This window comes from Apiospora aurea (assembly GCF_038362705.1).
Source record: "Apiospora aurea strain CBS 24483 chromosome Unknown utg000006l_segment0_segment0, whole genome shotgun sequence".
Taxonomy (NCBI): Eukaryota; Fungi; Ascomycota; class Sordariomycetes; order Amphisphaeriales; family Apiosporaceae; genus Apiospora; species Apiospora aurea.
In genome coordinates, this window is record NW_027117393.1 from 1,292,325 (window position 1) to 1,306,143 (window position 13,819).

General features: G+C 52.5%; 3 protein-coding genes across 3 annotated transcripts; all 3 read right to left on the bottom strand.

Annotated features, from left to right (window-relative positions):
- Nucleotides 1-6,106: 6,106 nt before the first annotated feature.
- PG986_009011 (uncharacterized protein) lies at nt 6,107-7,724 on the bottom strand (the record flags this gene model as incomplete). The annotated part of the gene is made up of 2 exons (XM_066845233.1): nt 6,107-7,473; nt 7,541-7,724. The coding sequence occupies 2 exons, from the start codon at nt 7,722-7,724 to the stop codon at nt 6,107-6,109; spliced, it is 1,551 nt and encodes a 516-aa protein (XP_066697631.1).
- Nucleotides 7,725-8,616: 892 nt separating this feature from the next.
- Nucleotides 8,617-10,776, bottom strand: PG986_009012 (uncharacterized protein; the record flags this gene model as incomplete). The annotated part of the gene is made up of 2 exons (XM_066845234.1): nt 8,617-10,344; nt 10,420-10,776. The coding sequence occupies 2 exons, from the start codon at nt 10,774-10,776 to the stop codon at nt 8,617-8,619; spliced, it is 2,085 nt and encodes a 694-aa protein (XP_066697632.1).
- A 1,758-nt stretch (nt 10,777-12,534) lies between these two features.
- Nucleotides 12,535-13,186, bottom strand: PG986_009013 (uncharacterized protein; the record flags this gene model as incomplete). Its single annotated transcript, XM_066845235.1, has 2 exons — nt 12,535-13,032; nt 13,136-13,186. 2 exons carry the CDS (start codon nt 13,184-13,186, stop codon nt 12,535-12,537), a joined length of 549 nt encoding a protein of 182 aa, XP_066697633.1.
- Nucleotides 13,187-13,819: the final 633 nt, after the last annotated feature.

A 13,819-nucleotide genomic window follows, 5' to 3' on the forward strand; every position in this document is an offset into this window, starting at 1 on the left:
GCGGGCGCTGCTGCTTGTTTGTTTGTTTGTTTGTTTGCTTGTCGTGAACAGTATGTGCGACTTAGCAAGGACGTGCACAAAACGCCATGCGAGAGAGAGAGAGGTAAAAGCGAAAGGTTGTTTTTTCTTCTGGGTGTCTTCTATTGTTCGTTCGAATCGCGATGCGGAAATTTGGGGTCTGTGTGTAGCGACCGACCCAGAGGCTGTACAGCGCGGGAGGGTGTGCGTGGTGGGTATGTAACCTTGAGGTTGTGGTGTTGTCTCTCTTGTCAGTCGTCGCGTGGCCGTTTCTCCATGCAAGCCTTCGCGCCAGCCAAATCTAATGAAGCAGACTTGCTTCACTGCGCGGCGAGACTCAAATTAGGAGGAGACAGGATGGGATCGCAAGTAAGGCGAACTGAGGCACCAGTCCGGTCCAGAAGAAGTGAGGGAGGGACGGCCACCAGGATAAACCAAAGTGTGTACACGGACCGGCAATTTGCTAGTGCTAGTCTAGTAGGTAGCAGGCAAGTTGAGCAGGGGAAGTGTAGGTAGACAGGACAGGACAGGACAGGACAGGGGGATCGCAAGCGAACATGCAAAAGCAAGCAGGGTTGGGGTTGCTGCGACTGCTGCAGCTGCTGCAGTTCACTTTTAAGTACGTACGGCGGCCAGAATTAATAAACGAACATAGGTACATTGATCATTGAGGTGTGTAGGTGTGCTTTTTTAGTACGTCGGATTCGGTTTGTCAATCGCCCTGTGTTCTATTCTTTTGAACGCGCAGTTCTCTCAATACCCAGGTACTTCATGGAATGCAGACGCCAGTCAATCCTACAAAAGGGGCATCAAGGGACCCCGTGACCTCTGTTGAATGTTCGAACATGCGAATTCGCATACACACGCACACACAAGTACATCAAATTGTACGACTCAACCACATTCAGAAGAAACGAAAATAACTGGGAGGGAAGGCTTCCGGAAGTAGCTTCGTGGGGCTGGCTAATGAATGGGCAAGTACTTGTAGTACCTAGGTTAGTAAGTGCAAGTGACGTTCCAGCCCCTCTCACTCCTCTCAATTGTCTGCCTACTCGGCCAGAAGCTCGGGCTCGTCCTGCTTCTTCCAGTCCCATGGGGGAGCACCTGCATAAACTACTGTACTACTTAACGCACCTTAGCTCAGAACCGATTTGATAGGTGAGAAAGAGTCAGCACGGAGGTGTGCTTCCCGTTGAAGTAGACAAAGAAGAGTTGGCCCTTGGAGAGTACCTACCTACTCAGAGTACAATTGCACGTTAATCACCATTCCACCGGTACTGGATATAGTCAAAACTCCAGCATGTCGTTCCAGTCTCGTGGCTGGCCTAGCGTAGGTACACAGGTACTTGTAGCTTTGGCATCGCGTGTTGCAAGGGGTGTCCCTGGAGCCCTCAGTACCCACCCCAATACATCTGTAATTCCATGCTATGCACGCCATCTCTGCGATCTCTCCTGCGCTCCCCGAGATACGCAAGCCGTAGGAAATCGTTTGAGAAATTCACATAGGAAGATAAGATGAACATTAATGTGCAAGTCGCTTCTACTGGGTTCAAAATGATTCCTCGCCAACTCCCGAGAATATAGAGCATAAGGAGAGGCATCTAGGGGGCATGTACATGGCTCCCGGCCACCCAGGCTCATCAATGCCCTTCCAATCAATGCTTGCCTGTCAACACGCGCACGGGTAGATGGGTAAAATGACCGTTAAGGTAGAAGGGTCATCTAATAACGCCAGAGCGAAACATCAAGGACGCCCCAAGCTCACCCGCATCATTCCAATCCCAGCATCCCCAAATGAAAATCGGCATGTACATAGAAGCTGGGCTGGTATAGCATTTCATTCTCACCTCGCTCTCGCTACTGCTGCGCCCAACCTGCTCCTTTCATTAACTTATTGCGGCGCAAGTCCCCATTGTACATACCCCAAGAACGATGTTCGTCTGCCTGCCTGCCTGCCTGCCTGTCTCATGTAAGCTCCAACGGGACGGGTAGAGCACTCGGGGCACTTTGTGACCAAGCAGTGGGAATAAAAAAAACCATAAAAAGTACGGGTGACACACCCACCCCCCCTGCCTGAAGTTGACGTTGGCTTCCACAAGAGATTGCTTTTCCACATGCCGAGCGATTGGTGGTAATCCTCTGTCTCGTCTCAAAAGAAGTTTCCCGCGCCGACGAGACACACAGATAGTCTCGTCTCAGTACAACGGTTTGACAAAGCTTAAAATAAAAACATTTCGTCACGAACGCTGCTTCTTGGGGGTGTTGTCTTTCCCTTGGTGCCAATTGGACGGGAGAAAGGGGAGGTACAGTAAAAGGACCCGTCACCGACCGATCGGGTCAGCCACCAACTTGGCGACTACACCCAATGCAATGTTCAGATCAAAATCATGCCACCGATGTCTATTGTTGGTCAAGTGTGGCATCCACAGGCCAAACCAGCGCCTCGGAATTCGAGAGTGGTGTCAAAGAAAGAAAAAGGGCTATCAATAGTTCCAATAGTAGTGTGGGGAGAAAAATGGGATATTTTTCTGGTGGCCGTTCAATTAACTATTACATCAGACGTTTTTACATCATCGCATGCATGCTTCTTGACACTACATATTGGGTGTTTGGCGTCGGTGTTGGTCCCAGCCGGATACCTGCTGCTGCAGTTCCTGTTGGTTCCAAGTTTCCCAGGTTTCGTTTGTCTGCAATGTGAAAAGGCCCCATCCCCCTGGAAATGCTTGTGCGACGACATGTTGTCAATCCGTTGCGTCCTGCTGCGTCATTTGCCTGGTCCCCCGAATCCTCCCTCCTTTCTTTCCCGCCGCCCGTCTGGGGCTAGACAAGTAGCTGAAATGACCAAATGCGCGTGCTGCCTGTATCCTCGGATGGCGTCAATAGCCCAGCAGTCAGGAACGGCCCAGCCAACCCAGGCCGTCTTAGCACCATGTTTAGCTCAGAGATCTCCAGGGGCATCACACAAGTCTCATCAAATGGGAGGAAGACCCGGCTAGGCTAGAATCTTGGTCATTGATACTATTGTAACCTACTGGCAACGTGCACATTCTTTGTTTACCGACGGCCCTCCTACATGTGTCATGACCATGGCCTATGGGAAGGGGGGAAACAATGAGACAGGCCTTCTCTCCTATCGGCGCGCTCTGACTCAGATTGCAATTTACAGCCATGACAAACAGACAGATTTGTGTATGTAGTCGAGCTAACAACGGACAAGAACAGAATAGGTTTTGGATCGCGTACATGCTTGTTGCTTGGCTTGGCCCGAGCCACCTTGCCGCGACTCAAATGCAAGAATCGTACGAAGACACTCTACTTAGACAGAAGCAAAACAGGAAAGGGAGACTTGATCTGTCAATCCAAAATCATGCTAGCTGCGAGTCGAACCCGTACTAGTCCTAGCAGCTGCAGAAGAGTGTGCTCTAATTCTTTTCCCCGAGAGCAGAGTCTCAAAAAGTGCGGAACATCCTCCAATCACGATGCAGCCCCGGCTGCATACTGCTACTGCCAGAGCATACTAGTCGTCGTAGCATCGGTAGCATCCAAAACCGTGACGAGGAGTGCCTGCAATGGGTAGAGCAAGAGGTTTATCGGTGTATTCTGCAATGCAGGCAGGTAGTGGCACACCGCCAACCGGCGTGATCCCAGCGATTGTATATTTACGTAGGTATGTATTCGAGTCAGAGCAGCTCTAGCGAAATTCGTCGGCAGTTCAACCCTCTAATTATTTCGATGCCGCCGGCGCCATACCGTGGTGACCATCGGAGAACTCCCGTGGGCGCATCCCGCCGCCCCCACCTATATATAGGTCTTTATATAAGTACGAAAGGAACCCGTTACACACGATGCTCTCTGGGTACCCATGTGAGTGATTGACTCATGGCAAGCCCCCAAGACGGCAACAATCTCGTGCTAATACTATCCTGTGTAAACAGTAGGGGTTTACAAATAGACGGGATAAACATGTCTTATGTTATACATAAAAGCTGTTAAGGTTTAATTTAACATATTTTACTATAAACATTAAATATAAAGAGGGGCATTTAATATATAAGAATCTCGGGAAATATTCTTTTAACGGATAGGTAATTTGCATACTGCCGTCTCTGAAACCGGCAATCTTACTGACCAACCAGAGATCGGAGAAATGGCTGCTTGCAACACCTAGCCACGCACATAACTCGCGGGATCTTGCAGTCCACCCCCCAGGAAACAAGAAACAAGGTATATAGGAAGACGCTAGTGTGGAGCGCAGTTGCCGTGAAGCAGGCCACAAGCAGCAGCAGATATCCGGACCGAGCCAGACCTGTCGGAAGAGGTCGCATGCGCTCTCTCTCTCTCTCTCTCTCTCTCTCGGATCCCACACCACCTACATGCACATCGACTACAATCTAGATAAGATACCTACCCAGTAAGATGCATTTTCGCAAAGTCTGCCGAGAACAGGCGGCGGCCGTCTTCCCAATGCGCCGGGTCGGTTGACCTGTGTTGGTCTTGATGGTGTGGCGACCATGCTGCAAGCCCCGTGTGTGTATGTGTGTGGCCCTACTTGTGGGTGGTGGTGGTGGTGGTGGTGGTGGTGATAATATTAGTATACGCAAATTCTCCCTATAACGAACGGCCTGGCTCGGTGGCCACACCTACATGGTCAACGAGACATGTCTTGTCTAAAGTATGCACATATAGTTGCATGTACAACCATTGGTCCGGGAAACAGTCAGGTCCCCGACGACCTACCTAATGCGGGCATTGCAGGAGGACCTGACGAACCCGTCAGCAAAACGAAAGAAAAGGCCATGGCTTGGCCAAGGAAGACGGGAAAGAGGAGATGACAGAATGACAGCTGTCATTTGTGCTCCCCTTACAAACACACAACCAACAACGGCAACCACCATATTCCGCGGCTTTATGCGCATTACATACAACGTATGTTACATATATAACTGTCCTATATGAAACTTGTATGTAGACAGAGAGTCACGCCGCCACCACCACCACCGCCACCATCAAGTCGAGACCAGACGAACGGCCCAGTAGAAATGAGAAGAAAGTAGAAAAAGGAAAGAGAAAAGGGGGGGTACGTGTGTATTCCAAGCAAAAGTGCGTGCATTGCACGGCTGTGTGCCGTAATGCGGCACGCCATGAGGGGTACCTACCTACCCAGGAGGGTGGTACGCGGAGGCGGGCGAGGTTGGATGATGAGGAGGTTAGCAAAATGCAAAAAAAAAGTCCTGCCCCCTACCTAGTCCTGGACAGTGAGAATAATCCTGCAGTCATTTGCCTCGCTTCGGGCGGGACGTGCCGCATACCTCTGTACATCGCCGAGGTCAACGAGAAGAAGAAAAGGGAGAGGTCTTCCGCCAAGGTAAGAGTTTCTAGATTCCGTTTTGCGGGCAGACGGGCTTGCTTATTATTGCGATTCTTTTTCTTTTTGCTTTTCCTGCCGCTACTCACCCATGCACGCAGATAGGTCGGTCGGTTGGTCTTGTGTGTGGTTGGGGCGGGTGTACCAAGGAGGTGTAAGATGATGTGAGCGACGAAGAGTGACATCGAAGATAGGTAGATAGACAGACGTGGTTCTACCCGTTCCGGCAGGTACGCAACAAGAAAAAAGCCTCCGCGCGGGGGTTCAAACGGTTGATGCAAGTTTGTCGCGGGCCTCGTTTACGGGCCAATGGCGGTGGCTGGAGGAAACACATACAATAGTAGATATAACTGAGAGGGTTGGTTCTAGACGAAGGGCCAGGTCGGTTCTATCACCCCTGACAAGCTCTATTGACCAATCCGAGGACACGGAAACAGTATACCATAAGGGGTAACCGCCACATAAAGCCCGAACAATAGGGAGTACGGCACAATCATATCTGTATCTCGCATTATGGCTTCAGGATAGTAGACGCGGCCCTGAAAGCATTCGGTACGAATACACGCTCGTTCGGTTCAAAGTTCTACACATGTAAATAGTTCCTATATCAAATACAAATTACATTGAGAAATTTGTAAGGTCAACCAAACCAAAGGTTAAACCTCCCGAGGCTATGAACGGGCTACATATAAGTATAGCCCTCGATCAATCATCTCGTTTTGTTCAGAGGAAGCCCCTAGACGCGTTCCGCCCGTACTCGGCACTGTAAGCGTCCAGCTTGACTGTCACCAGCACGCACTCGGCCGCGCTCTTCCCGCTCCTCGAGCTCTGGATCCGGAGCCGCCACTGTCCCTTCCGCACGACCCACTCCTCCGCGGCGGGATGGCCGGTGCTGGGGTCGATGCGCCGCCTCTTCCTCGACGGCGGGAAGAAGCCGCTGCCTACCGCCGAAACGGGCGACTCTTGCTCCCCGCCGCCGCCGCCATTGGCCGCTGACGAGGTGGTCGAGAAGGCGGTTGTGGCCGAGATGGGCGCCGGGGTCTCTTCATTCTCCGTGTGTGCCTGATAGACTTTGCCATCCAGCATGATATGCGCATCCGTGTCGATGACCACGCGGACCAGGTCCTCGCTCAGGGGCGTGTTGCCCGGCGTCGGCGGTTGGCTACCCGCACCGCCCGTAGCCATCAGGAGACCCAATGGCTGGGTCTCGGGAAGTCCCAGTTTCCCGGCGATAACCTCGAGTAGCTTGGCCAGCCTCATCTTCATCTGACCAAAGAACTCGGCGCGCATGATGTTGATGTTCACCTTGCTGTTCTCGCCGCCCACCTCCAAAATCATCTCGTAGGGGCGCTCGTCTACAAAGGGCCGCGCGTAGTTGACCCAGCCAGAGATGTGCTGCTCCCCGCCGTACGAAGGTACGGGGTCGGTGGTGACCGAGATGCCAGACTTCAGGACATCTTCCAGCCTGATGACGATCTCGCTGCGCCGCCGGGCCTGGTTATAGCTTATACTGTGCGGGATCAGCTTCTGCTCCAGGCCTTTGAAGTTGAAGTAGCGGCAGTCGCGCAGCAGGCTCTGCCGGTGCTCGTCGCTGCGGATCTCCATAGGATAGCCTCGAAGCAGGTGCAGAAGCTCCGCGAAGATGTCGGCAGAGCGATTCGGCACAGCCGGGGGGAGGATAGACGGAGGCCTGATAAGCCCTTCGCGGTCCAAGCCAGGAAAGATCTCCTCGGGTGTCCGGAAGAAGACGGCGAATCCTAACGAGAAATAATTCGGGGTGTTTCCTGGGCCCCCGAATAAGTCGCGTGGGATCTGGAATTCCCGGTGTCCAATCGATATGAAGATGGATTCTTCGTAAAGCTGAGACATCAACTTTGGTAAGGTGTAGAATTGCGCATCGGCAAAGAGGCGCACGAAATGCTGTCCATCTCGGGGCTGTACATGATAGCCTTGCAGATGAAGGGCGATGTCCTTGAAGGTGAGAGGATCTCTGTCTATGTACAGTGTACGAATGGCAGTATTGAGGCTTTCGCCGCTCTCTTCAGCCTGCTTTATCTGGCAGATGAAGTACTGAGAAAAGTAAGAAGGGGCTGGGCATAAGAAATTAGCATCACATAAGTCACGAGGCTGATATAATCACCCTTATGCACAACGTACCGTCGGAGGAGATGGAAGCGCCAGACAGCTTGAACAGCTCGGTCCCTATCTGAATGGGGAAGACGCGCTCGTGAGGTAGGATCTTGGGGATCTTGGAGATGAGCTGTGGCGTGGACGGTGGCAGGTGGAATGTCGTGTGTTGAGCGCCCCCTTTTGGGGTATCGCCCGAGTTGGATTTGCTCATCGCTGTTGTTACTTTTATGGCCGCTTACTTAGAGATTGATATGAGTGGGACATGCTAGAAAGGACGGGAAATGAAGAGTAGACGAGAGGGAGACAATTCGGGGCTGTTTTACATGATGGATAGAGATGTTATCATGGCAGCTAATACGGGGAATAGCAGTGAAGTTGGGCTGTTGTTACTCGTCTTGTCCGATTCTCCCTTGGCCCCCGAATGAATGGCCTTTGAAGATTGCGGTTGTGGTTTGTTGGAAACATCGCAGCTGAGCGCGCGAGAGGCTGGTCTCGACAGGCACTTAGCGTTCATTTTTGCGACTGGCCGTTGATTGGCCGCAGTCCCCAGACCCGCCACTACACTTGATTGGTTTAGTGGGTATCACCGGGTTCAGGTGCAGCCAGCAGTGGGTTTCTATATCTGGCACTCAAGATGACTGGCTCATGGTCATGTCGTCTTCTCATGTTGGAAATACAAATGGTATATTCTTCTCTCTACTGCATACATACGTACTCGCTCACTTCTAATACCCAAGAGAAGGGGACAAGAGAAGTGCTTGCTTGTAGCGCGTCATCCTTCAGACTAAAGATATAGCTAACCAATCCAACACAAAAAACTCCGTCATAATCATAACCTTACAGCCGTGGGTATGTCCAGATCCTGAACACCGATGAAAATGCATCATTCGCTCAGGCCTTCCGAACTCGCCGTATCAGCCCAATAAAAGACAAAACCCCCCGTAAACAAAGACCGATTCCAGCCAGTCGTACAGTTTCCCATCAAGGAAGCACCCTCTACCATCGTCGAGACTAAGCACCTGGAACCAGATGGAAGCCAATTAGCTGACCCCTTGGAATCCAGTCTCTCGTAGCAGATTGTAGCTAGAGAAGGACTGGAGAGCTCAGCTTCTGCCCTTGACGGCTCTGCCGGCCGGGGCGCTGACATCCCTACGTTCGCCAGACACCATCTGCTTTCGTGGCGTTACCGCGCCCTGGGCTGCACTACGAGCCCTGCCGCGTCGTTCCCTGATTTGGGCCAGCGCCTCCTCGCGCGTCATGGTTGGTGTCAGTGCCGGGTTGTGAACATCAAACGACGGTGCTCGCTCGCGTGAGTTCATGGCTCTGTTCATATACTCGCGGGGGTTCTTGTCCCCCTCACGGATGGGAACCGATGTAGTGGTCGTCGTGGTGTGGAAAGCGGTAGATGCTTGCTGCGCCCTCAGCCTCGATTCCGCATGGGCTTGTTCCACAGAACGCGCGTGCTCTCTAGAACGCTTAGTATCCGAGAGACGCGCATTCTCCGACGAACGCTTATGCTCCGAAGAACGCTTATACTCTGACGAACGCTTGTATTCGGAAGGACGCGCTTGCTCCGAAGAAGAAGACGCCTTATATGAAGAAGTTCCGGTTGATTGCCCATATGCTGGCTGTTGGGAATCCTCGTAAGCGTCCGGGGTATAGCCACGCGCTGTAGGAATGTTCATGGCTCTAGAATGCGGATCGCTCTGTCTAGGAGCGTTGAGCAGAGAGAGCAGCGATGTACGCTCCTTGCGCTCCTGGGCCAGTAAGGCGAATGCCGGGGGTTCGACAGATGGCGTTCGGGAATAATACACTGGGTTTTGGTTTGCTTCCTCCGGAGCGGGAGCGGGAGCGGGAGCGGGAGCGGGAGCGGGAGCTGGAGAAGGCTCCGCACTGTTCTCCCTGGCTGCTTCCATCTCTTCGATCTCGTGCTGTGAGAGCGTGCGGAATATTCCCTCGGATGGCACAAATATTGTGCTACGTCTTGGTTCTTTCGACGCTCGCGGTTTCGTGGGTCTCTCGGATTCTTCGCGTGCTTGAGATACACGAACATCCTCAACTTCGTCGTCGTCATGCACCTCGTGAATGACCGTGTCGTCTTCAGTCGGTGTCGGTGTCGGTAGACGCTCTTGGCCTTTGGGTTTCTGGCCCAGGATCACCAAATCAGCTGCATCGACAATAGGCATCGGCTCCGGGCGTGGCTTACGGGCTGAACTTGTCAAGCTCCGACGGAAACTTGAGCGGGAGCTCTTTGCGGCACAAGGACAACACCGTAACTGACATTCGGTTTGCAGGAACTCCAGATGATCTTGTGTTCGATCGGCTCTCTGTTTCTCCCATTGCCACAAGCGCGTCAGATCTTCAATCTCGGCCTCACTCGTAGCGGAGGAGACAAGGTCCGCCGTACTCGGAGACGGCCGCGCCTTCTTAGGCGAAGAGAACTCGTCGTCGGCGGCTTCTGGTGGCGGTAGTGGCAGACGCCCCTCGGCCGCGATGCGCGCAACCTCCTCATTCTTGGCGAGCGTCTTGAACGCATCTCGTTCCTGCTCAACCACCTTGATCTGCTGGAGAGCTTGCTCGAGCTGCTCCTGGACCCCCACAATCTGGTACCTCGCCTCGAAGGCTTCTTGCTCTCGGGCTTGGCTGCGCTCTCGTTCGCGCTGCAGAACCTCCTCGGTGGACTTGGCGGCGAATTTCGCCGATTTCAGTTCTTCTTGTAATTTGACGATGTTCGATTGGGACTTGAAAGTCTCCTTGCGGGCTTTCCGTATCTCCTTTTCCCACAAGGCCTGTGTGTGCGCATATGTCTCCTTTGCGCGACCGTAGTTTTCCTAATGATCAACCAAAAAAAATCTTGTCAGTTTTTCAAGTGCCGACAGTCAGGATACAATCATGATCCGGCCTACCATGACGGTCTCTAGTCTCTCGCCCACTCTGCGCTCCCGCTCGCGCCCCTCTTCGATGTGTCGTCGCAGCGCGCGCGCCTCGTCCCGATACCGTCGCATCTCGGACTCGGCCTCCTCGCGGCCCAGCATGGCGCGCTTCAGGGCGGCGTCGGCTGTCTTGCGCTCGAGCTGTTTGGAGTAGGAGGCGTTGGACATTTGCTGCGACATACTGTTGAACTGCTGGATCTTATCGTGGATGCTGCTGTCGCGATGGTGACTGGATCGCGTGGGGGATGTTTGCTGATTGACACGATCCGGGGACATGAGTTGCAGAGGCGCCACGCCAGGCGAGCCTGGCTGGCTTGACGACGGCTCCATTGGCGAAATCAGGTGGGAAATTGGGTGTCTTGTAAGCCCGGTGGGTTCGGGTTTGGGTCTGTGTGATGCCTGCTGTGAAGTTGTGGTTCTAGATATGTCTCGTGTCCGTACTTTGTTGCTTGATTGCTGAAGATTGTCTGTTTCTGCTTGCTGGGAGCTCGGGATGGGATGGGGATTTAGTGGGCAGTTTACCGGGCATGTTTCTTCGGCGGTGAAGTGGGAATCCTCAATTTGGGCACTTGTGTTTATTGTACTCGCGTTGCCACGTCGACCCGCGTGACCAACTCCTCCTGATTGGCCAATCACACGCTAGCCGAGCTTTCCATGGTGGGGGGCGATCAGACCATCGCTACCACACCTTTTCATTGCATCTGCGCACTATTAGCTAATAGTTCATTAGGTTAGATGGTTGATGGGGTTCTACACTGATGTACGATAGATACGCCCTGCATACCTCGGTAGGTAGGCTTCTTCCCTCAGGACAGCACGCGCTATCCAAACAATCGCATACCAGCCCTAACTAGCCGTACATACATCTTCATAATGTCAATGCACGCAAGGCTAAATAAAGAGTATGCATGTATGTACATCAGTGTATGTTGGTCATAGGGCTGGCTGTTGTGGCACATTAGAATGAGCATCTCGAACTGTACGTACAAACATGTACCTACTTTGAGAAAGCACCTCTCTGAAATACTGGGCCTCGTGAGGCATCTTGATCCAATGTTGCCGTCCCGTCCCCTCGGAGATCCGTGGGTGTATGCCTGAGCGCTGCCAGAAACAAGATGCATAAGGACTTCTTCTGGCTTACCTCGACGACGACTGAACAACTATTCAGCATGAGAGACTCGATATGACACGAACTCTTTTCATATAAAGCATCATTCAACATCTGCATTGCTCCGTATTGATACGGTATCTTGACACATGCCATCCACGCGATATCCTCTCCGACGTGTCTTATCCGCTCATTGCTCACAACTGCTGGCAGTGGGGGTGTCGACACCATGTCAATACAATGGAGTAGCCGACTCTGTGTTACCTATTAGATCAAGGGACCGGACAGCTTACGACCATCTATAGCAGCAGGGTTGGTCAGGTATATGTTGTCGGTGTCAGAAACTGTTCAACACCCTCGATTTGTGGTTATTCATGTTGCTGTAAGTGAATGTCATTCATACTAACCGATTGAACTTACAACGATGGAGAGCTGTGAGTAATGGGAAACATGACTTTTGGCGACTAGTTCAATAGACGAATCCTTGCCATACAGCACCGCAGGTTTTCATCGCGCCTGCTCACTCAAGGGACGTCATAACAGGCGATCGAGGACAGAGACAAATATGTTAGCATCTCTCAGAAATACATCTTCCATTCAGCTAGCACGCCAAGTCCCCAGCTAGTGTGCCTCAGCAACCCGTCTCGATGCGCCCGAGAGTCCGCTCTACGCCCACGAGCTCCGACACATCGAAGACCCAGGCATATCGCGTCAATTCATCCACCCAGCGCCTGTGAGCTCCAGAAAGAAAGAAGACCATTCGAGAATATATGAACAAGAGAGAAAATTAATGGGAGGTCGAGGCGTATGACGATGGCAAGTGGCCTTGCGGCTGAGATCAACTAGTCGTTAGACGGATCCGTATCGTCTGGTTTCAACTTGTGGAGAAGGCGGCTGCCACCCTAGCAGAGAACGACCGTGGTATCACAATCACTTAAACATGCTAATCACCGCCCGTCGTCGTCGGTCGCATGGCGCTTTTAGTGAGCAGCCTGGTTTGCTTGCTCGCCGGCCTCTTTCGCCTTGGCCTTGCCGGCTCGGAGAATGTCACCAATCCAGTCCAGGGTCTCGCTGGTGATGACCAAGCCGGTAGAGATAAGGGCCTTGCCGTATGTCACGACACCTTCGCCTCCGACTTTCTTACACTCCGAGTTGTAGATGCTGAAGACATGGTCGGTGGTTTCCTTGCCCTTGACGACGGGGTAGAAAACGACCTGCTTGCCCTCGGCGTAGAGCTCGTTGGTGGGCTTCTTGAGCACGGGCAGGCGTTCGTCGATCTTGTTCAGAGCTCCGGCGCCGAGATGATCGGCCTTCTTGACATAGGGCGAAACATATTCGTAGGGCTTGGCGAAAATGGACAGCAGGGGTTTGGCAAAAGTCTGGTAGGCCGAATCTCCAATCTCTATCGATTTCTGGCCGTAAGGGTTTTTCTTGATGGTAGCCAAGGCATCATTGACCAGTGGGTAGCCGGCTATGTGCTAAAGGCAACTTCGTCAATTGGTGTCTTGAAAAAAGCTGATGACTGGCTCGAGCTTGAACGGGCTATAGCACATTGGAAACCACGTAGGGGCGGGCGCTTACCTGCAGAGTAGCCGAGGACGGGTGCACCTCGCCATTAACTTGGGCAGCCATTGTTCAGAGGTGACAGCAAGATAACTCGGACTGGTGTGAACTGGAATGCAGCAGCATGTCAGCACATTACATCAATGGTATGCCCCCGTCCGTGGTCATATATTGTGCAACCGTAAACTCATAAACATGTATTGCAGGGGACGGCTTACAGGTCGAAATGCTAAGACAGCGTCGGGGGAGCTGTACCTGATACTCTTCTAAGGCGGGCCAGAGAAGAGGAGTAGATACTGAGCAAGAGTTGAGGAGGTGATTGGGTAGATGGGATGGTAGTTGGTGACGAGAGAAAGGAATGTGTAGGAGAGGAGGAGGAGGGAACGGGCGGATGGGAAAGATGGAAAGGATGGAAAGGATGGGAATGGGTACCAAAAATCAAGGTTAGGTTTGGAAGTTCACGAGCAGATGGAAGCTTCCTCTTGACAGTCCAGACAAGCAACCACACCAAAGGGGGGAGGCGCTTTTTGTTGGATTGATATCGAGGGCAGGCAGAGAGCTCCGGTCCAGAGTGGGCAGGCATCAGGCATGCGACTAATAAAATGCAAAGTCTCGATACATGTGCGGCTGGCGGTACATGTACCTGCAGGCAAGCATACCAGACCGATGGATCGAAAACAGCATATGAAAACACCAGCACTG